The sequence below is a fragment of the Diadema antillarum genome, unplaced genomic scaffold, assembly GCF_040938485.1.
Source record: "Diadema antillarum isolate AM-2024a unplaced genomic scaffold, OU_Dant_1.0 seq00000266_RagTag, whole genome shotgun sequence".
Classification (NCBI taxonomy): domain Eukaryota; kingdom Metazoa; phylum Echinodermata; class Echinoidea; order Diadematoida; family Diadematidae; genus Diadema; species Diadema antillarum.
The window spans coordinates 418,255-440,801 of NW_027271303.1; the positions used below are offsets into that span (position 1 = coordinate 418,255).

A 22,547-nucleotide genomic window follows, 5' to 3' on the forward strand; every position below is an offset into this window, starting at 1 on the left:
GCACATGTTAAGTTCATGTCACGTAAATTATTTCATAAAATAACAACTACTTGATCAGACACCATCTTGGGTATGTAAATTAGGGTCAAAGGTCATAAGTGTTTCATCCTGTATCTTGGTGAATACATGTCCTATCTTTCCCATATTTTGCACACGTAAAGACCATGTTACAGGGATCATTTCATAAAATAACCACTTTTTGCTCAGATGCCATCTTGTCTGTGCAAAGTGGGGTCAAAGGTCATATGTACTTCTTTTTCTATCTTTGCTATGACGTGTTATCTCTATGGGAGGGAATTTTTTAGATGTGAAAATTGACATGACTCTCTTTATCGAGCACTATCTTACTTATGCTTCGGTGAATTTCTCTCAGATTTTAATATGTTGTAGCTGAGACTTTGCAGTATCAGGACTCGAATCATTGATTAAAAAAAAAGATCGGATCACCTTAATTTGTCAGTGATGACAAATTACAATCTCTAGTTTTCTTTTTTTTTTTTGTTCTGCTCACATTCCCATACCAGAGAAGAGGGATTTGCAGGACATATTCATTAAAATTGTAAAAAAATGAAGATGAGTCTGTATTCGAGTGTGGATTAGTGAGCATTATCTGCTGACAGTCCTTGTTTCTGCCTCAAGGGACGGAAACTAAGCACCTCATCAATCACCCGCTTGTAACTGAAGTACGACCAGAGTACATGTACTTAATATGCCGACATGGCTTGTTTAAACCCCCACAAAATCTTCCACCTAAGGTGGTTCTTCAAACGACACTAATACAATATTTAGCAGAATCTGCTACAATTGAAGTTTAGAGGTACATGTACTACAACAGCTTTTGGCTTTGTCTGTGTGTTTGTTTGTTTTGTTTTGGGTTTTTTTACCAGTAAAAAAAAATTCTGCGGAGCAGAAAATGAAACATTCATTGCAGGATCACCCTGCTTTTTCCCCCCTGATTTTGAAGTGAAGGGAAACTTCAAACAAGCCCTATGAGAGGATCTATTATACATTACACCCTTCTTGCAGATCAACTGACAGTCTTCTTTAAACTTGGCTGAGAAAACTAGAGACTGTAAAAGCCAAGTAGCATATTTTTCTTTTTTCAATAGACCAAAGAAGATTTTTTTTTTTAAATGATAAGTATTGGTCGAGGTGAGGATTCAACTTTTAACTTTTTGCACGAAATCATAAACCACTTTATGTAATGTTAAAAGGCATACAATTCCAGGAGGAATTCATTTGAAGTTTATTTGATGAAAATCGGTTCTGAAATAGCTGAGATATTTAAAACAAAGTAAAACAAAGCGACCCTTGTATAAAAGGTGGGTCCCACCTTTTGTTAGGATCACTTTGGTTTGCATATCTCAGCCAATTTTCATCAAATAAACTTTGAATTCCTCTCAGAATTATATGCCAACTCTCTTCATGCTCTTTCATATTTCATAAGAGGTTTCTCATTATCTCAAAAGAATCATCATCAAAAAACGCTGGAAACCTGAAACCCCATCTCAATCGAAACTGTACCGTCACTCTAAACTCCATGAAGAGGTGACAATAGGATTCATTTGATAGATTACTACTCAAATCTAAACTAATCTAAGCATTTACAAACATTCTCATTTTATGGGAAATCAATTGCCCTGCATTCATTTTCCATTCCTCTGTAAATGTGCCTGAAAGAAGGCATAAAAGTACCATTCTCTTTGCATCAAAAATGATGCGTTATTTCCGGTTACAATAAGGATTGCAGGCAACCCAAATATAAATAACAAGTTTCACTGTTTGAACAGAGAAATCACAAAATTTGTGCATTTTTTTTCCCGCTTGCAATAGATGTGAAGTTGTACAGTGAGAACAGTGCTGCAAAAAAAAGAAGAAGTAAAAATCCATATCCCACAATGCACTGCATGTGGTGCTTCTTGCTATTTTTAGCAGCTGTGGGAGGCAATGGCATATCAAATTGGCATTGTGATGTAGTCAGCATACCATTATTCATGTACTATGCAAATCACCTTCAAAATAATCGCGACCCACGTTTCGCAATTTTTTACAGTGAGACTGGTGAATCAAATGGATGCATACCAGGTCGCGACCTAAATTTTGAAAATATTTACACTTGAGAACAGTACTTAAAGACTGAATTTCAATGCCATATGAATGACGATCATGAAGTATTCTAAAAAGACTTTTATATACCATGGGAATTTTTTAAAGTGTTATGCCACATCACTGTCAAAGCTTTATTTTGTTTTTAAAAAATGAATAATCTTGGACAAACAAAATGGTAAAAGGAAATGCAGAAACACATAATTCAGATGCTGATGCTGGCAGATACTAGTGAATGTTCAGCTTCAGTCTGTCGGTGAATGTTACACACAGCATAACTGTTCACCTGTCAGTCCGTGCACTATATGATTTTCTAGGTTTAAAGCAAAATAAATTGGCATATACTGTAAAAGTGGATATTTTCGCGCGACTAATTTTTCACGCTTGGCCGGGTAAGAAGAGTTTCGCGTGTTTTTAATTCCGCGGAATCAAGACATCGCGCACAGGAACATAAATGGCAAGCAAAAACATTTGAGTGCTTTTATTTTCGCGCTAGTTTCTGGTTGCGCGAAATGCGCAAAAATTTCAACACCGCGAAAATGCCCACTTTTACAGTACAGTGTATTGACTTTAATTCACAGTCAGTTTCATACATGTACTTGCAGCGAAGGGAGATGTGAGAAGAGGAGCTTTAATTGTCAAACCTCATACAGTTAACCTTGCTTAAATCAACCTCGGACACAGTCGAATAATCGCCTATTAAAGTCGAAGGTCTTTTCCAATCCGCTTCTCTTTATATTCTATTGATTTTAATACCTCATTTATAAGTCAAATTTTCTTCAGTCCAAACAGATTCAATTTAAATAGGCAAGGATGACTGTATAAAAAATTAAGAAAATATCTTGTTTATTTTTTTCCTGTTGTAGAAACATCATACACACAGCAGGAATTATGTCCATTTATACCTCCGGATGTACAACTGTCAATCAAATCATCACCAAAGAAAAGTGCATACAATAAAATCTAACTTGTGATATTTTAGTCATTTGTTCTCAAAAGAAGTGGGGGGGGGGGGGTTGTCGGTAAATCTCAGGTATCTGGTACTTTGCCTACAGAATTTCAAGTGTGGTGATGTGGAAAATGCAGATTGAGGGATCGTCAAACTTCTAAGAGGTGGTTGCCATGGCAGCCGACAGAAAATGGAAAGCATACAGTAAAAAAAGAAAAAAAAATAGTCAAGAGCAATTCGCTAGAAGTAGCCTTTAATGACTGCACTCAAACACACAGTATCTGTTATATTGTATTTTTGACACACCGGTACTCTAGGAAATATGTGTGTGTGTATGCGTGTGTGTGTGTGTGTGTGTTAGGGGGAGGTGTGAAAATTTTAACTTAAGCCTGTTGATAGACACGTACATACTTGTAGTCAAGAATGCAACATGTGTAGGGAAGATCAAGAGAACTACAACACCACGTCACATGTCCATTATCCCCTGCTTTTCAAACTAAAACTACCCTAGTATTAAACTGATGGGCAAGTTGCGTGGGTGTGGAATCGGCAGTGGAAAAGTACAAAAAAAAAGAGAATAAAATGATGGCCTTGCCAAAATGTCCATTAGGGCTGGAGGGAAAAAAGAGAGAATATAATGAAAGTCAGGTACATGACATCTTCTTTGCTAAGACACTTCATGCTGTGGAAGGCAAGTCACCTTTTTTTTAATGTTTGGTGGGAGGAAAAAGTCATGTTACAAGAGAATATATGCATATAATTTCAGATCTAAGAGAAAATCTGTCTTGTACTTTTTTTTTTGAGGTCTCACAAATGCGAGACATACAATTGCAATGTTAACTAAAGCTTCAAAGATTGCACATCATGTAGAGTACTAAATTATAGACACCTCACAAAAAGGCCGGACAAGGTACATATTGTGTATTATAAATCTGCTACTTGATTGATGGTGGGGAAAAAAATCTGTCATTCTAAGGAACTGTTTTGCAGACATTAGCAAAGCTTCAACATTTCATAACTTCCTTATTTTTCATCCGATTTCAGTCAAATTTTTACCAATGAACTTGTTAGATTTTACTCTTTTTTGTCAGACTAACTCAATTTTTGGACTGGATCTCCCCTTTCACAGTTTTATGGCAGTAAATTACCTGAGTGGAAAAGTCTTGAAGCACTGCAAAAGTGGATACTTTCGCATGAGCAATGTTTTGCACTCGGCTGGCTGAAGTGAGTACCGCATGTTTCATTTCCACAAAATTAGAATATGAACTAGTATCCCATATATATGAAGCAAAACTGTTTGCATGCTTTAATTTTCATGCTAGGTGCACGTTTTGCAAAATGTGCAAAAATTACCATACTGTGAAAATGTCCATGCATGTGTGACATGGATGTCAAAACTTTTCGTTGAAAAAAAAATGGCAAAGTAAAAACCTGTAGCAGAGAACAAATTTAGTGCCTGTCCTTTCTTGGCTCTTGCCTTCTCATGTACATGTGGCAATGTAATGAACCACCTCACTCTAACCACACCTCACAATAGAATACTGTACGTCCCCCAAAAAAATTACAGTGGTACCCTCCGCAATGATGACATTATAATAGTGAATCAATCCAATTTCAGGGTACGAAACTACTGTATAACTTATCGCCCACATCTTGCAGAAAACCCATCCGATTTGCTTCAGTGGTCAAAGAGATATTAAGAGGATTTTTGTAGAGCATGTCAGGAATCCCTTCGCTCCAAGTTCTGTCCATTGTGTTCACGCATTAGTATGCAGTTCAAAGAGCATCCAAGCACTAAACATGGAAGGATCACATACACGACATACTTCACAACGATTCACATTTCTCTGTGACCACTTCACCAAATTAAATGGGGTTTCTGGAAAACATAGAAAAGATCCTGAAATAGCATTCAGACATTTTAATCATATTGGAAGTTATCAATGCAAAAATCTGAAGGTATTTTTTTTTTTTGGGGGGGGGGGGGCATATTGTTTAGTATTGTAGCCACCATATATTTAGCACGTCTACAGATGTATGTTTTTGGTTGTTGTATTTTTGGCAACAATTTTGCAAGTGATTAAATTCACAATCGTGGAGTCCAGCAATGGATGGAGAAATTTGGTATCATTCACTCATTTTCAGGAAGCAAAATTTGCACTTGTGCATCGAAAACAAAAATGCTACAAATTTACGCAAAAGCATGGACAACTGCCTGGAATACAGGTACAAAGTACAATGTAGTCCTATCAAGATAATTCAACAATCATTTGAATGAAGCAGACATTCACAATACTTGTACTAATTACAATGTACATGCGCTAGCACAAGCACAAACATGATTTTAAACATGTGCATGGTCATGTTCCCATGCCATGTGCAAGTTGTATTTGCACTGCTATTAAAAGTAAACACATTGGAATCAGAGTTATACAGTATCACTTAAGTGTATTGTCTGATCCAGCTGTTCTGAATACTGAAGATATGGCGCACATGCTTACAAACTCATTACAGAGTACAAGATGATATCATTCTACAATATTCCAGATATCAAAAACTAATACCAGTTAATAGAAAGATATTTGAAAGGGGATGTTCAAAAACTCACAACCACACAAGTATATACACACAAAAACAAAAGAATAAAAAAAAATACTCTAATTTCATACTGAACATGATACAAATAACTGTGATAAGATGGTGACAAGTCAGGAAAAGATAGAATGACAGAAAAGACTTTTTTTTAAAACATATCAAGCCATAAATAACTTTTTACAAAGACTACCAGTAAGATGATTTCAAAAGGGAAAAAAATAACAACAGATATAGCAATACAAAAGGAAATCCTGGGTGATAACAGTGGTTTTTTTTTCTTAGGCAAGCAAGGATATAATTTGAGTTGCAATTGAAAACATGTTTAAGCTCTGCATCAGCTTTAAAATTAAGCCGAAAGTCACCTTAGGGCTGAATTCTATGATTGAGTGGTTGTATCAGACATACTTGTATGCGAAAGGAGGCAGTGAACTTTGAATTTAGAATGTGATCCTCACTTGAAAGTGGAGATCTTTGGATTGCAAAATGCATCTTTTGGCATAAATACTGTAAAACACAATATTTTTGCGGCACAAAATTTTGGTGAATTGGAACTGACGGCCTTTTTTGCAGCATGAAATTTTTGTGATTTGCCTCTAACATTCAATGCGTATAGATTAGACAAGAACTTCCATATGCATTTTGGCTCTTGCGAAATTAAAATGCATGCAACTGCAAACATTCCTCATTTTATAGTATGTTGAAAAGCATGATAGAAAGTTTGCAAGCCTTTTTGTAAAGAAACTGCTTTAAGAGGATTTGTAGATCAATTAAAACTTCTTTGACAAATAAGGACAGAACTGAACACAAAACTTTCAAACTTTTTTTTTGTCCTCAAACATTCCTGGGGTTTTTGTAAAGAAACTGCTTTAAGAGGATTTGTAGATCAATTAAAACTTCTTTGACAAATAAGAACAGAACTGAACACAAAACTTTCAAACTTTTTTTTGTCCTCAAACATTCCTGGGATTTTGACCCCCCCCCCCCCCCCCCCCCCCCCCCCCCCCCCCCCCCGTATTCCTCCCAATAATTTGTGGAATGGCAGATTTTTGTGTATCAAATATTAAATAATCCTTCCGCTGCATGACCTGTACAGGATGAATTCCGTAAAACTCTCAAACACTTGAGAGCAGGTGTTTGTGTATGCACAACACTGTATGTACAACACTGTATGTAAATACACAGTACCACACAAATACAGTTTTCACATTGTATGTTTGTTACAATGTGATAGAAACCTTGTAAAAATTTAAAAAAAAAACAGAAAAAATGGTTGCACAAGGAACATTGTGTCCAAAGACTGCATATATTGCTTCCTTTGAACAGTCCCTGTAAACAGGTCTGACTGTGTTATGAGTGTGTGATATCCTGTGGTACTCATGATCAGCATAACCACCAGTTTGTCCACAGTCTATTATTAGTTCACATCACCATAAGATAAACAGGCAGGGAAGTCAAGCATAGCACGCCAGGCATGAAAAGGATCACCATGAGAGGTGGTGTTGTTACCTAACAGAAGGTATTACACCTGTACCTCATATATAGAATCCTCTCATTTGATTGGTTAAAAGGGGGGTCACGAAAATAGCTGTGCCCCATTGTTGATCAAAATGACGTCATGATTTACTGTGCCCTGTAAATACGTTTGGAGACAGACAGTCGCAACCCCGTACACATAGGTCACTCATTATGTATGCACCAATGATACGACCGCTGCGTTGTCGAACAGCGTTGATTACGAATACTACGGTATCTATATTTCGGAATCTATATTTTCAGTATATAAAACAAATAATGACAGCTTGATATTCGGGGCACAGTTAAAATTATGTAGGCCCTCGGTGATGTGAAAACCGTAACTATGCCCGAAGCGAACCTGCGGCCCATAATTTTAACTGTGCCCCTCATAGCACTCATTATTTGTATACTGTCACATCAGAGTTATCACATGTGACATAAGATACCACAGTTATTCTTCATCACCGTTGTCACGTGTGAAATACTGCGGGGTAATTGATACCACAGGATTTCAGCTGGTACTGTTCTCACTCCAAATATAATAACCGAAAAGAACACCTACATTGTATCTATTAAGGTAAGCACTGTGCACGCGCATATTTCCCGGGAAAGGAGAGGAAGTGTGTCAAATCGTATCAGAAGTACACTGCAGTGTGTTGGATGGTATTTTAAGACACAATTCACACTCAAAACTCACATACATGTGCATTTTGTGTAAAATTTAAATCCCCACTCAAAAATAATGGTATTTCATGTCTTACTTTGCGAGGCTTTTTAGCGGTGCATATTGTGTTCAAATTCTGAAATACCACACAAAATATCACATTCTTTCACTGTAAATATGAATAAGCCAAGAGTACATATTTTGAATGAAGAAACACTCCAAATGAATTATAGCTACACCACACACGAACAAACAAACAGCCTCTTTACTGTCAACTGACTCATCAGATATATACAACGTGTATAAGCTCTTATCAAAGCATGATCGCTCCTTTTATATACACATTGAAGACAAGCTGACTTTGCTATAAAACTTGTCAGAGCTGACAACTCCCATAAAACGGTGCCCAGGGTCTCGAATGATGCAAAATGAAAGCACTGGCCAGCAGTCCTCACAAATATGACTCACCACATCGAAGAGTGACCGGTCAATGGGCAGGGGCGCCAGCTCCTGACCCTCGTACCTCCAGATGTTGGAGAGGACAGCCGTTTTCAGACCCTCGCCGCGAATGCAGCGGACCGCATCCAGCATCTCGGGGAATGGTCTCGTGATGCGGGACTCGAAGAAGGGGAGCAGGTCGGAGAAATTGGAGTCGATTCCGAGCTGCAGCAGTTTTAAGAGTAAAAACATAGACAAAAGAATACCATAAAATCTAAAACTTGTCATACAGGCCTGCGAATAAAGAGCAGCATGTGAATTAAAGATTTTAAGGTTAGCCATTCATAAAGGCTAAGTTTATGCTAAACCAAAAGCTTCCCAAAAACAAATGGGCTTTAAATATGAAGTTTGAATGCACCATTAGAGCACATGAATGGAGCACTTGTCGCAAAGGTACATAAAATTGGGTACAGATGAGCACTACTATTATAAAAGTCTTGAAAATGACTTCCACTACAGCTGAATAAATACTGCACATAAACGTTTAAAAAGCTGAGATAATGGTACTGTAGAAGGCTTTAAAAAAGCAAAAAACTGAGGCATCTACATTGTACTATACATTGTCGGGTGGTTGGATTACCACAAAGTACATATTGGATATCTTTTTTAAAAAGTAGCTGCACTACAGAAATGGGAAAAATGCTGCAGAATCATGAGCATACGGAAACAACTGACTAAAATACGGAAGGGGTCATCAAGGGTATGTTTGGAATTTTCAGACATACATTCTCTTTGAGTAGGTGAAGCAAAATGTAAAGGGATGAACTTTTTTTTTAACATTGGTACAATTACTGTATACGCTGTTATTTTCGCTTACAGATATTTTCGCGAATGACGAGGCCATAGACATTTTCGCAAGATGTTGTTTTCGCGAATTGACACTGACACTTACGTTAATGTACTATTAACAGGACGCATGGAGACATTTTCACGTGTTGCTAAATTCGTGATCCAACTGTGATTCGCGAAATTCGCGAAAATTCAACCCTTTTGAAAGTAACAGCTTATACAGTATCAGGTTGCTGCTTGATTCATGAGACTGCTATAAATTTAGAGTACCACAAGTTTGAGGATATTAAACATATCAAACAACTTTCCCAAACCGTAACTAGTTGTTCTAAAATTTTTCAAAATTTTGGCAAGCGATGCCCAGGATCTATCACTTTTCTATTCATTTTATCTACCATTTTTTAAAAATCTTCTATGTATGGACTTCTTTTTGAGTGTGTGTATGTGTGTGTGTGTGTGTGTGTGTGTGATCTCTGAAACAAGAGCCATGATGCCACCAATAAAGAAAAAACAAAACCAACGAAAAAATCACCAGGCATTGACTTTTCTATTCTGAAAAAGAAGATTTTAAGCTTTAATATGATAACTCAATCAATGCAAATGGAGTTTCCTATTACAAACCTATCTGAATATTGGAATGAAGACACACATTGTAGAACAGTGTGTACTGAGAAAAGAGGTTCTCAAGTATTAGGTCTATTCAAGCGCTTGCCATGCTGTCTGCGATGAATATGGGACGAAAACAAAACAAAACAAGCCAGGATGTATACACCATAGCAAGAACAATGATGGGATAATCAGATTAAGCTGAGCATGCTATACAAACACATTCTGTCCATGACAAATACCAACTTTCAAAGCAGTAGCACCATCCTTTCACAAGTTTTTAGAGTTGAAAGTGAAGATTTTTTACTGGATTTTCAAGAAATGAAAAGAGTCCCCTAAGACATACCAAATTACACTATTCTACAAAAACATTATTTTAGAAAAGCTGCTAAAAATGCAATTTCCCATTTGTTTTGTGATCATAAACTTTTGAGTGATATAGAAGAATTGCTCTTTCAGAAAATATGAAAAACTTGAGCTTGACTAGGTTGACCTGCTTCACTTGCTTTGAGTCCTCATTTGTTTGTTGTTGTTGGTAATGTTGGTTTTGTGATGCACATCAGTCACAAATGATCTTGAGACAGTGATCCCCCCCAACTGTTCCATCTTCCATCATACTGAACTGAAAATTTCCCTATCAAGTATTGAATATCTTTACCTTCATACTCAGTGCGTTTAATAGTGCGAAGGACAGTCAACTAATAAATTAAGTAGCTGAAATCTTAATTGTACTTCACATTGCTGGCAATTCCTCCCCCCCCCCCCCACACACACACCCGAGTGCACTGCATTTCCTGTCAGAAAGTCCATGAACAGTATGACCTTTTGCGCAAGAAGGCCTTTACACGAAGATGTCAATCTTGACAAAAAAAAAAAACAATCTTTCCACACCAAGGAAGCATGGTCTATATCATACAGCAGCATGACCTTTAAGATCCCAAAAGCTTTGCAATACGTGATGACGAAGGTGACAGAGTTCCTATAATAAGAATGGAGGTGCTACCAAGGTCTATTGTGAACAAGACAATGTATTTTGATATAGAAAGCGAAGGTTTTCCTCAACTTGACCTGTGCACATCAGCTCTTTCGAGTGTTTTATAATTTGGTGGTTCTTCTACACATCCGTTTTGATATACTTCTCAACAAACCGTTTACTACTAGCACTGCCACACTCACTCACATCTAGCAAACTCGAGCAATTCTGGAACATTGCCTGACAAATTGCAGACGCGGTCATGTCTGCAGTCTTAAATCAGGGAACCATTTGATAGCGGCATGCAATTTTTATATTTTTTACAAAATTCTAAGCAAACAAAGAGAGCACTACAGTCACATCCAACGCAAGATGACAAAATGTGCCTTTACGGGCTCGCCAAATTTAACGCATTTATTGTGGGGAAAAACAGTCAGCCCTGAAAGGATAAAAATAAGAACACTCTGCATTATTCAAAGGGAAACATGATTCTCATGCCTGCAGAACTTTCAATTTTTGCTCCAAAATGTACACATGCAATGTAAATGCATACGAAATGTGTGAAATAATGTTATGCTACCATGATTTCAGTATAGGTAATGGCAAAAATGCAAAACGGAAGTCGAAAACGTTCCCCAGAATTACTACAGTCTCAGAGCACACCTAAACCACTGTTGATACTTCATTCTTTTTAAGTAATTATTGATAATCGGCAAATCGGGCAACAGCAGCATCCACTGATCTTTCCACCCTAACGTGAAACACCTGCAGCATGTTGGAAAATATGATTGCTATTTAAGTCACGATCAATCATCACTTAACGGTCTACCTTCCAATAGCTGAACAGGGAAAGCACTACATTCGTATTTTAACGATTTTACACTTTAGATCTCAAAATATGGTACTCCAAAACAACTCATTATCGTGGCACATCACATCAGCCAAATATCTTGGTAGACTCCTTCGAGGTATTGCAAGTGAATTTTGAGCCCTTCTGAAAACTCTCTTCTTCTTTTTTGCCTTCAATGTCTTGCAAAGGTATGCTGTGGCAATTTTCATCCATCATTGTCATTTATCAGAGAGAAGTTTCCCAAGAGAGGAATTTTTCACCCAAAAAGCAAGTACTGTAACTCTACTACTGGCATCACTGGCTATGGATAGGAAAACTCACAGTTTGAAGCCCACAAAAGAAACCAACATTCATCTTTATATGATGCTACTGGCATTAAAAACAACAACAACAAAAAATATCCTGTAAATGAACTCTGCACGAGTGCATCTCATCCTCAGTTCCGGATTCCTGAAAATTCCCCTTTTCACCATTCCTCTTTGGCTGCTCGATGTGAATGTTATCCTTTGTTTTCTCTCTCTCATTTTTTTTTATTTAAAACTAGGAAGCAATCGTGCCATTCACTGCCTTCCTGTTCAACAGTTTGTTACGGTCACCTACACATACTATACAATGAATTTCAGTATTCTGCTCGACTTCTTGGCAACACTGTGTATAATGCTATATTTCAGAGTATGTACAAGCCAACTGTAGTGCGACAGTATATTATGCCATCCGTACATAGTTTTTTGTAAAGATTGTATTTCTTTCATGGTGAAAGTGACTGAGTTTGCTGCTCACAACCAACAGTGACAGAATGAGAAATAAGTATACAATTGTAATTAATTCCTTCTCCGAGAGAAAAGTTATCACTTTCAAATAATAAAGGGACATCATACATCAGGCCTGTCTTTCGTCAGACCAAAGTTTTTCAAAACAGCGCACTATTTTGTGGTTAGGAAATTAGCCAGATGTCAAATTGACCTGCTATTTATGCGATGAAGACACAAACAGGAGCTATTTGATCAGGAAAATTTCCTCCAAAATCTCAGTCCAGTACGGTGAAATAGCACACCACTTTGTGAATTAGCATGTGATTTGGGTTGCATCTCCATCAGCCCCAAATTTTTTTGATCCCATCAAACTGGAGAAACCACTTTCGAAACCAGACGCTGAGCTGGTAGCCAGATAATGATGCAAAGTATGCATGCTGATGCGTAAAATTCAGTCTAATTTCCCAAGTGGGCTAATTTCCCAAGCGGACTGATACTCCTGGACCAGAAAAGTAACCACTTACAAAATAATTGTCAATTTGTGGCCAATGAAAACACACACATTGGCTGTATTTACAAACCACAGTAGCCCACTACTTTCAGCTTCGGTGTGATAAAGCCACGCCTATTGCGGTTACGTTACAGGTGACAATATTTTGTGAGATATGAACACCAGGGTATATTATACATTGTACTGTGTGTACACATTATGTACTCTATGGACACTACTTCTTGCGAAAATTCAACTCAATGTAAAAATACATGTTCATGAATACTCACACACAAACACACTTAAACACACACACACACACACACACACACTATAATGGGCATGACATAGGGCCTACTTGATGCATATATATGCCAAACGAAGAGAAAATCTTAAAAACAAAATGGAGGAAAGAAATGCATTTTGTTGGTTCTCCGTGGCCAATTCTTAAAGGCACTGCACTTGCTAATTGATATTTCATAATCAGGACATACATGTAGTTGCTTCTGGACAATAATACATACATTAAGAGTTCATTTAGGGTGGAGATCTAAAAGGACAGTTGTTGCAGTTTTTTTTTTTTAAAGGGGGGAAGGGTTCTATTTACAATTGTAACACATCCTCCAATAGCCTTTATATCAGCCCCTATCAACATCGATTCGATCTTAATAGGGTCTGAGCACGCACATCCACACGTGACTCACCAGCTCTTTGCCCTCCTTGCTGAAAGCCGCCCCGAACGTTTCCGCCGTGAGGCGCCCTCGCTCAAGCTGCCTGAAAGAGCCGGCGCTTCCTGCCGCCACGATGATGTCCTTCACTGCCCCGTTGGGAATTCCTTTCATCGCCTCGTACTCTGGACAAACACAAATGGACGGAATCAACGTCAGTCTCGTATTGTCACTTCCATCTTTAACAAACAGAACCAAAGCCACTGCTGGAAGAGCTGTTAGATTTATATTCATTATGTCAAACAATGACAGCCAGTCCATTTAGATTTGAAACTGTCTATCTATTTTGCTAAAAATACCACGCAAAATGATTTAAAAACATGACGTTCTTCAGTTCCTATTGACCAGCTCAAGGATTTTTATCTATGATGAAAATTTTTCATTTAATCTAATGATTTTTTTTCTCTCTTGTATCGGTCATACTTGGGTCTATTCACATCATTCAATATCTTTCAACCGACCACGTTTGCAAACAAATTAACATTGGCACATAGTATGCATTATAGAAGCAATGCATTATAAATTTACCTTGCACTACAGCAAAACATTATGGGGTATGAATATAATCTCATTTCTTGCCTTGGTTGAATTTTCATGCGTTCATAAAGTGACTGACAAAAAGGCCGGTCATGACTGCTTTTGACTGATCATCACGATGGTCAGTTTGTCTGCTAATCAGTGTAGGCAACAGATATCATTAAACGAAAAGAAAAACAAATGGCGAAGCAACAAATCATGAAAAAAATTATTTCAACAGATTTGCACACATATTAGGGTTTAATTAGGAAACACACTTTAAATCTAAGTCTATAGCACTGCTTGTTCCTACCACAAAGGAACGCACAACCCATGCACAGTGTTCTATGCATCAGAATGTACATTATTTTATAGTGAATAGATAGTGCAAACGATATCTTGTGCATTGAATCAGTCTTTTGCTGAAGTGTTTTAGAGCTCTTTCTGACAAAAGAAGAATCCAGCTTGTAGTCATCTCCATGAATCATGATTGTAATCCTGATTTCAGTTAACAAATGATCAGATGCTCGTATGTAAAGAATGAAGCTCTTTCAGATGACAGAGCAGCCGGCAAGTATCTGGAGGTCTCGGGTTCGAATCCCGATGGAATCCCATTTTCTTCGCTCATTTTTCCACCAAGAATCTCTCTCGTAATCATGTTTATTAATCATGCCTGCAATCATGATCTGAGTTTTAGCAGTACACGTACATGTACATGTCGTACAACATGCTTCCTGACCTGTTCATCAAAATTGCAAAGCTTGCGAAAGCCAGTGCAGCACAGGGAGATTAAATTACATTTTGCATAGCCTCTGGACTGAAGTAAAAGTTGGGTTGAGCTACAATTGTATGCTCCCCTTCCTGTCATGTTCTGGAGATCAGACGGGAAGTGCACACTGCAAATTGAGACCTCGATTTGAAAATCTAGAGTCTACACTCATGATTACAATAATTTGCTTTCAGATGCAAGAAATATCTCAATATCAAAGTCATGATAACAAGAGAGATTCTTTTACCATCTGAAAGGGGGGGCAGTTTCCTTGGTGCTATATATCTGGAATAATCAGTAAACGTTTGGGCTTATCCACCACTGGGAATGCATCTTGGAAATTTCTGTTTGAATTAAATATTGGAGATTGGGGGGGGGGGACTTCATATCTTCATGAGATAACTATGATGAATGTGGAAACAATTACCTGATCTACAATATTGCACTTGGTCAAGTGATCCGAATTGACCTAAAGAAAATATACTGTAAAACGAGGAATGTTTGCATGAATTTAATTTCGCAAATTTCGCGAGCGCCAAGATTCGCGAAATGTGACCCGCTACAACAAAATGGTCCTAAAGTCGCGCACGGTCAAAGCCGTGAAAATCGAGTTTGAAGTCAGAGCATCAAAATTGGTCAAAACTTACCATTTTCTGAATTTGACATACAATTAGAGTCTGACATGTCTTCTATTGTCTGTCGAAATTTTGAAGCAAAATGATGAAAGGAAAGACCAAAAAATAGCGTTGTTCTGGGCCATGTTTTTTGGCGTTTCAACGAAGCAGAAACTGGTTCAAACATTTGGATTGAGCGCCACAGATAGGCTCCGCCCCTAACAACGACCAGAGTGATCTCATTGGTCAGTTTGCTGCTTGCCGCTAACCGAAGCGTGAAGCTCGCACACTGCCCAGTCGACTGGTGCGTGCTGGCGGGGTGCGCTATGCCCAGCCGCTTCTCCTGGCATCCTGGTCACTGATTGGTCGGTGAGGAGACCGCCGACGCTGTGTTTGAATAAGCATTTCGGGGGTTGCTAGGGCTTACCTTCTGTTGTCCGGAGGTGAATACTGACGGCGTGTCCCTTGATCGTGATTGCGTCGCAAGGAGAACTTTTAGGCCGCTTTTCTCGAAACAGTGATTTCCCAGACGTCTCGACATGCTCTCTTTTAAACATCGATATCTCCACAGCCGATTATTTTTATAAGATGTGTTACATATCATTTTAAAGCAGAAAGATTAGGGAATTGTGTCATGCAATTTTCAAATAATCGACCTCACCCGACTTTAGGATCATTTTGTTGTAGCGGGTCACAAATTAAAATGCACGCGAAAGATCTTGTCTACACTATATATGCATTGAATGCCAGTGGCAGTTCACAAAAATTTCATGCCGCAAAAAAGGCCGTCGGCTCCAATTCGCGAAAAATTCATGCCGCGAATATATCATGTTTTACAGTACCGATATTCAAAAGTATTACAATTCATGACAGTGTAATTATGCAGTCCATCTCTATGTAATAAAGAAAATATCTAAAGATTGTTGTTTGCATGGCGGCATCACACACCAAAAACGTGCTCAAATTTCCACACACACTGTAGCAAAATATTCTGCACTTACAGCAAATGTCACTTAAGCTAGGTAATCAACTCTTTAAATGCAAATCCTCAAAATCCCAAATTGTTTGGTAAACTTAAGGATATCTGTCAGAAGCTGACTTCCTCAAAGGATAACATGCTTTTTATAGCAAGCAAGCTCGTAAAACTGGGTTGATGGGCAATTACCTAGAAGCGATGGGGATCGGTCATAAATACAAACTAGAAATGTCGCTATGGCGACTGATGCCTCCGCCATAATGCATAATTCTCCCAATAGGCGTATAGTACAATGTCTTCACAATGTGTGATCCATGACAGTTTCACATAACTGGCAAAATACTGAAATGACAGGTTTGTCAGAAATGTCTTGAACTGGGTTTGCTTTAATTTTCTAAGAGTGAAGACCTTTGGGGAATTGAGAATTTTTACTTGAATTCTGACAGACCTTTTTATAAGTTTATGCATTGAGTAATTTCCAAGGTATGAAGAAAGAGTGTAATAACGGTACAAAATGGATTTTTTTTTTTTTTTTTTTTTGGGGGGGGGGGATTGAAACCTGGCCTTTGACCCTTAACCTTTGACCTTTGACCTTCTGGCTGGAAAACTCCCAGAGAATCTCCATTAGGTAATGCATGTATTAAGTTTTGAAACTAATAATGCAAGCATTGCATTACTAGTATATGAGGGAAATAGTAAAATTTTGAGGAGTTGACCTTGACCCCTGACTATTGACCCATGACCCCTAAATTCCCTAGATAATCTCTGCCAGTCAGTACATGCGTATGTACCAAGTTCCACGAAGATACATTGAACCATTTGCGAGAAAAGTGATATTGCAACATTTTCACCTAACCTTTGACCTTATGACATGAAACTCTCTCTGGAGAATCTTTACGCAGTATAGTAGTACATGTCCACACCAAGTTTCAAGAAAATACCTTTGGGCATTGCATAGATATGGGGGAAATTGCACCATTTGTAGCATTTGACCTTGACCTTTTGACCTTTGACCTCTTGCCAATGTCACAAAAATCTACTCAACTAATTGTCCCATCATACATCATCCTTGGATCAAGTTTGGTGAAAGCTGTTTCATCCAGTGTTGAGTTATCACGTAAACAGATAAATTTTAGGATTTGACCTTGATCTTTGACCTTTGATCTCTGTCCGATTTCACTGAAAAACTAATCAACTAATTGTCCCATCATACATCATCCTCCAACAAAGTTTGGTGAAATTTGCTCTATCCAGTCTTGAGTTATCGCGTAAACGGATACAATTTCATGATTTGACCTTGACCTTTGACCTTTGACCTTTAGCCGATTTCACTCAAAATCTAGTCAAATAATTGCCCTATCATACTTCATACTTGGACCAAGTTTGGTAAAATTCCAGTAAAAATTACTCAAGTTATCGCGTAAACGAAAGCGGACGGACGGACGGAAGGACTGACAACCCGAAAACATAATGCCTCCGGCCCCACTTCGTGGCGGAGGCATAAAAATTCCTGCCTTGAAGATCAAAAGCATCTTGACACAACTTATTGCTGAATGTGAAAAAACAAGAATATTGGCACCCCAAAGTGTGCTAGTAAATCTAAATGATTCACTTCCTGAGAGGGGAGTGTGTATTACCGTAAAACATGATATATTCGCGGCACAAAATTTTCGTAAATTGGAGTTAACAGCATTTTTGTGGCATGAAATTATTGCGAATTGCCACTGGCGTTCAATGCATATAGTGTAGACCAGAAATTTTGTGTGCATTTCAATTTCGCGAATCTTGGCGCTCACGAGATTCGCGAAATTAAATGCACGCGGACATTCCTGGTTTTACAGCACACTGGTTCTGATACCAGGTAGCATGAACATGGCAGGTGAGAGAAAAATTGGCAATGTAATTTTTCTCTCTTTTTTTTTTCAAATTAAGGAATCAACTGGCAGGCAACATCTCACAGACCCTATAAAGTTTAAAAATTAAACCGAAATTACTGATGGAGAGTCATTAAAGGACAAGTCCACCTTCATATGTGAATTGAGTGAAGGCAACAATATTAGTAGAATACATCAGTGAAAGTTTGGGGAAAATTGGACAATCCGTTCAAAAGTTATGAATTTTTATAGTATCTGTGCAGTCCCTGCTGGAAGAGAAGACTACTACAGTGTATGATGTCACATGCATACAACGATATAAGGAAAATAAAAAGAGAATTTCACTAAACTTTATTTTTTGAAAAAAGTGCACATTTTTTTAGTTGTTATGACGTATGTTAAGGGTAATATTACCCCCCCCCCCCCCCCCCCGCCTTCTGAAAGAGAGAAGTCGAGTGTTTTTTTGTTATGCGAGAAAAATGTGACATCACAAGCTATAGTAGTCTTCTCATCCAGCCGTGACTGAGCAGAAACTTCAAAAATTCACAACTTTTGAACGGATTGTCCGATTTTCCTTAAACTCTCACTGATGTGTTCTACAAATATTTCTGCTTTCACTCAACCCACAAGTCTGTGAAGGTGAACTTGTCCTTTAACACATAAGTACATTTTTGTTTTGTTTTTTTTTGTTTTGTTTTGTTCATACAGTGATAACAGTGGAGGTAGGGGGAATAATATTTACCTGATAGTACCATCATACTGTATTATATATCTCATCACCAATAAGCCTTCAGGGAATATATGTACTTGTACTTGTACTTCACATAAAACATATTGTGTAATTCTCTTCATAATTTTTCTACATTGTTTCAGTATTTTGCCATCATGGACCAGAGACTCCAACTCTCCCACTATCAACGGGAGATCTCCCGCCGAAAACCCATTTTTGCAAAATCTCCCGTTCTCCCGCTTGAGATTTAATTTCTCCCGCCCTGGCTCTGTGTCTCCCGTTGGAAAGGATTTCTTACTTATTTGCTATTGTATGTTGAAAAAATAAGTCTTAGATAGCACCAGGGAGCATGTAGAACCCTAAGAACTTCACGCTTCACACACATCAACTTGGAATCTCCCGTTTGCTAGGGGTTTCAGGCAGGAGAATCTCCAGATCAGAAGGTGCTTTGGGTTGGAGTCTCTGCATGTACTATTGAAGCCTTCTCATACAGTGATGACGCATTATGGATATAGTGAAAAAGATGAAAATTCATAACTTCTTATTCTACCTACATGTAGGGTCTCCATTTATCGAAAAAGGCAGGGGAATTTCATCACCCTCATATCTCAGTAATAAATCCTAGGAATCTGTACTTTTATTTTCTTTTAAGGGAAAATGTCTTTGCATTTTCTCTCTACTGTTCCACTGCTATTGTCACAAATTGTTTTTAATAAGTTCTCTTTGCCAGTGATGACGCACATGAATCTAGTACCGGTACTTAAAATACGAAAATTCTCAACCTTTGAATGGTTAAAATCCAATTTCCTTCAAACTTCACTGATGTGTTTTCCTGTTATTGCTGCACTCGCTGAAGCCGCATGTATAATTTCAGGATAAGTTCCCCTTTAAAAGTTGTGGCTTATCCTTGGCAAGTGGTTATAAAGATTGGGGGATTTCATCAAAATGTAAATGAAAGGCATTATTCTAATGGCATATAAAGTGAATGCATGAGAAACCAAGGTATCCCCATCAACAGTGGATTTATTTATACACGCAAATTGCTCTAGTTTGAAATGATAACACAGAGATGTATTCATCATAAAATGTGACAGTGCACCTCAAAACGAACATAAAGTCGCACACACTGATTTTGCGTGAGGACTGAAAATAAGTGAAATGGGTCAACCTAGCCAATCTTGACTTTTTCATATTTTCTGAAAGAGCGGGTCTTCTTTTACATTATGCTAAAATTTGGTATCATAAAACGGGCAGGAAAGTGTGTTTTTTTAGCAGTTTATCTCGAACATTTTTGGTAGAATACTGTGATCAGGTGTGTCTTTAGAATCCCCTTTTCCATTCTGAAAAACCTTGTCCACACTCTTCACTTTCAACTCTAATAACTTTTGAAGGGATAATGCTACTGCTTTGAAAGTTGGCATTAAGTATGGACAGAATGTGTTAATGAGGCATGCTTAATTTCAGTTTAATCTGATAATCCCTTCATTGTTGTTACTCTGGTGGTTTACTTCCTGTTTTTTGTCCCATTCAACGCACAGCCAGCACGGTTTGGTAAAGATTAAGCGCTTGAATAGACACTGTACTTCATAGCCTCTTTTCTCAGTTCACACTTTTCCTGAGTTTGTGCTTTCTTTCCAATATTTAGATAGGTTAGGAGAGTCCATTTGATTTGAGTTATACATCATTTTAAAGCTCAAAGTCTGCTCTTTTAGAATATGGTCTTAACTTAAAATTCATGTCTGGCGACTTTTTGTTTGTTTTGAGGTGCAGAGTCACAAATAAAATGCAGGAAATATTCACTGATACAGGAATAATCACTTTGCAGAGGAGGAGTTGCAGTTATCATACATTGAAAAAAAATGATGTAATCGATGGTCATGGTGTTGATAATACTGTATAAGCTGTCATTTTTGCATACAAATAGTTTCACGAATGAGGAGGTAGCGCCAAGCGGACATTTTCGCAAGATGCTGTTAATTTGTGAACTGACACCGGGGCTATTGTAAGTGCACTTTTTACAGTAGTTATCCTAGCACATGGCAACAATTTCGCGTGTTGTTAAATTCGCAGTCTGACAATGGTTCGCATAATTTACAGTATGTATGAAAATTTTACCCTTGCGAAAACTCAGCTTTTACAGCAGTATTGATGATAACAATAGAATAATAATTGAAAAGAAAATGATAATGATAGTGATAAAGATAACGATAATGAAAATGATAATAATGATAATAATAACAATAATCAATAACAACAACAAATGACAAAAAAGTCTACTTACAACATACAAAGTGCACTATTAGGTCAACACATTATAAGTTTGTCAGCAAGCCTGAACTTTACCTGCAAAGATGGGATATGGTTTGGGCACTAGGACTCCACCAAGGTCAAAGATGACTGCCTTCGTCTTCTGTTGCCATGATGATAGACTCAGCTCCCGGCACTGGCCACGTGATTGGTCCCTTGCTTCATGTCTGGTCAGTCTGCACCACGGATACGCCCACTGCCACTGGGTTCTCCTGCATCCAGGGCGAGCCGCTAGCCTCAGGAGATGCATGGCCAACAGCTCCACTGGACGATTACAGACTGCAATGAATGTGGAACTGACCTTTAATCATAGGAACCATAATTTCCCATTTATATTGCAATTTTTGACACCCTGATTAATAATTGACCGATGAATTCCCATCGGCACTGTTGGCAGTGTCAGTTATTTTACTGAAGTGTTCCCAAGACTGTAGGTTGATCTAACTGATGCTGTGGAAGTGACTACTGTAAACCTAGAAATTTTCGCGAGCATGAAACTTTCGTGAATTTCATGAGGAGTCAAGATTTGTGAAAGTAACATGCATGCAGTACATGTGTCTGTCAACACAACACAATCTGAATGCATCATATTCCAGTGGTGACTCACAAAAGTTTCATGCTGGAAAAAAGGCTATTGGCTCCAATTCGTGAAAGTTTTGTGCTGTAAATGTTTCTGGTTTTACAGTTTCGTATTCATGCAACCCTCCCACGAAAACAAAACAAAAAAAAAATGTACCACCCCTGCCCCCATCTTTGTATTCACACTCTTTTACATTGGAGAGGAAGTTGGTCGTCAGCTGTCATGGTTTATGATTGAATCCATCTTTGTTTGCTGCCCATCCGGTTACATCAAACAATCACAACTAGTGCAAGCCTGCTGAAATAGAATTGTCCAGCAGCAAATATGTGCACCAAAGACATCATTCTCATTGTTAACAGTTATTACTCCAGTTAATGTTGAGCAAGTGATTCTTCGGCTGCATGCGCGCCGCATACATTGGCTGCGTATAAAGCTGTACATCATTAGTTATGGGGATTGAGCCCAGCGATACACTACGTACACACAATGCTCATGATCCAGTGTCGCACCAAGTTCGGGCAGTCGGAAACTGACTTTAATTACAAGTGAATGTCAAATATATCAAATTTGTGAGTCGGGTGCTATTTGCAAATTTTCAAACACAAGAAAATATGAAATTTGATCTTGACATGAAATGTGACGTGCACGCATACATTTCTGTGTTCG

General features: G+C 38.1%; 1 protein-coding gene across 1 annotated transcript in view; it reads right to left on the bottom strand.

Annotated features, from left to right (window-relative positions):
* Nucleotides 1-21,443, bottom strand: part of LOC139729860 (acyl-CoA dehydrogenase family member 10-like) — a gene marked incomplete at its 5' end in the record, with an annotated part of 57,246 nt that extends 35,803 nt beyond the window's left edge. Inside the window, 3 exons of the mRNA XM_071640783.1 lie at nucleotides 8,298-8,492; nucleotides 13,492-13,640; nucleotides 21,338-21,443. Of these exons, the coding sequence (XP_071496884.1) occupies nucleotides 8,298-8,492; nucleotides 13,492-13,640; nucleotides 21,338-21,443 (450 nt within the window). The remainder of the gene's footprint in view (nucleotides 1-8,297; nucleotides 8,493-13,491; nucleotides 13,641-21,337) is intronic.
* Nucleotides 21,444-22,547: the final 1,104 nt, after the last annotated feature.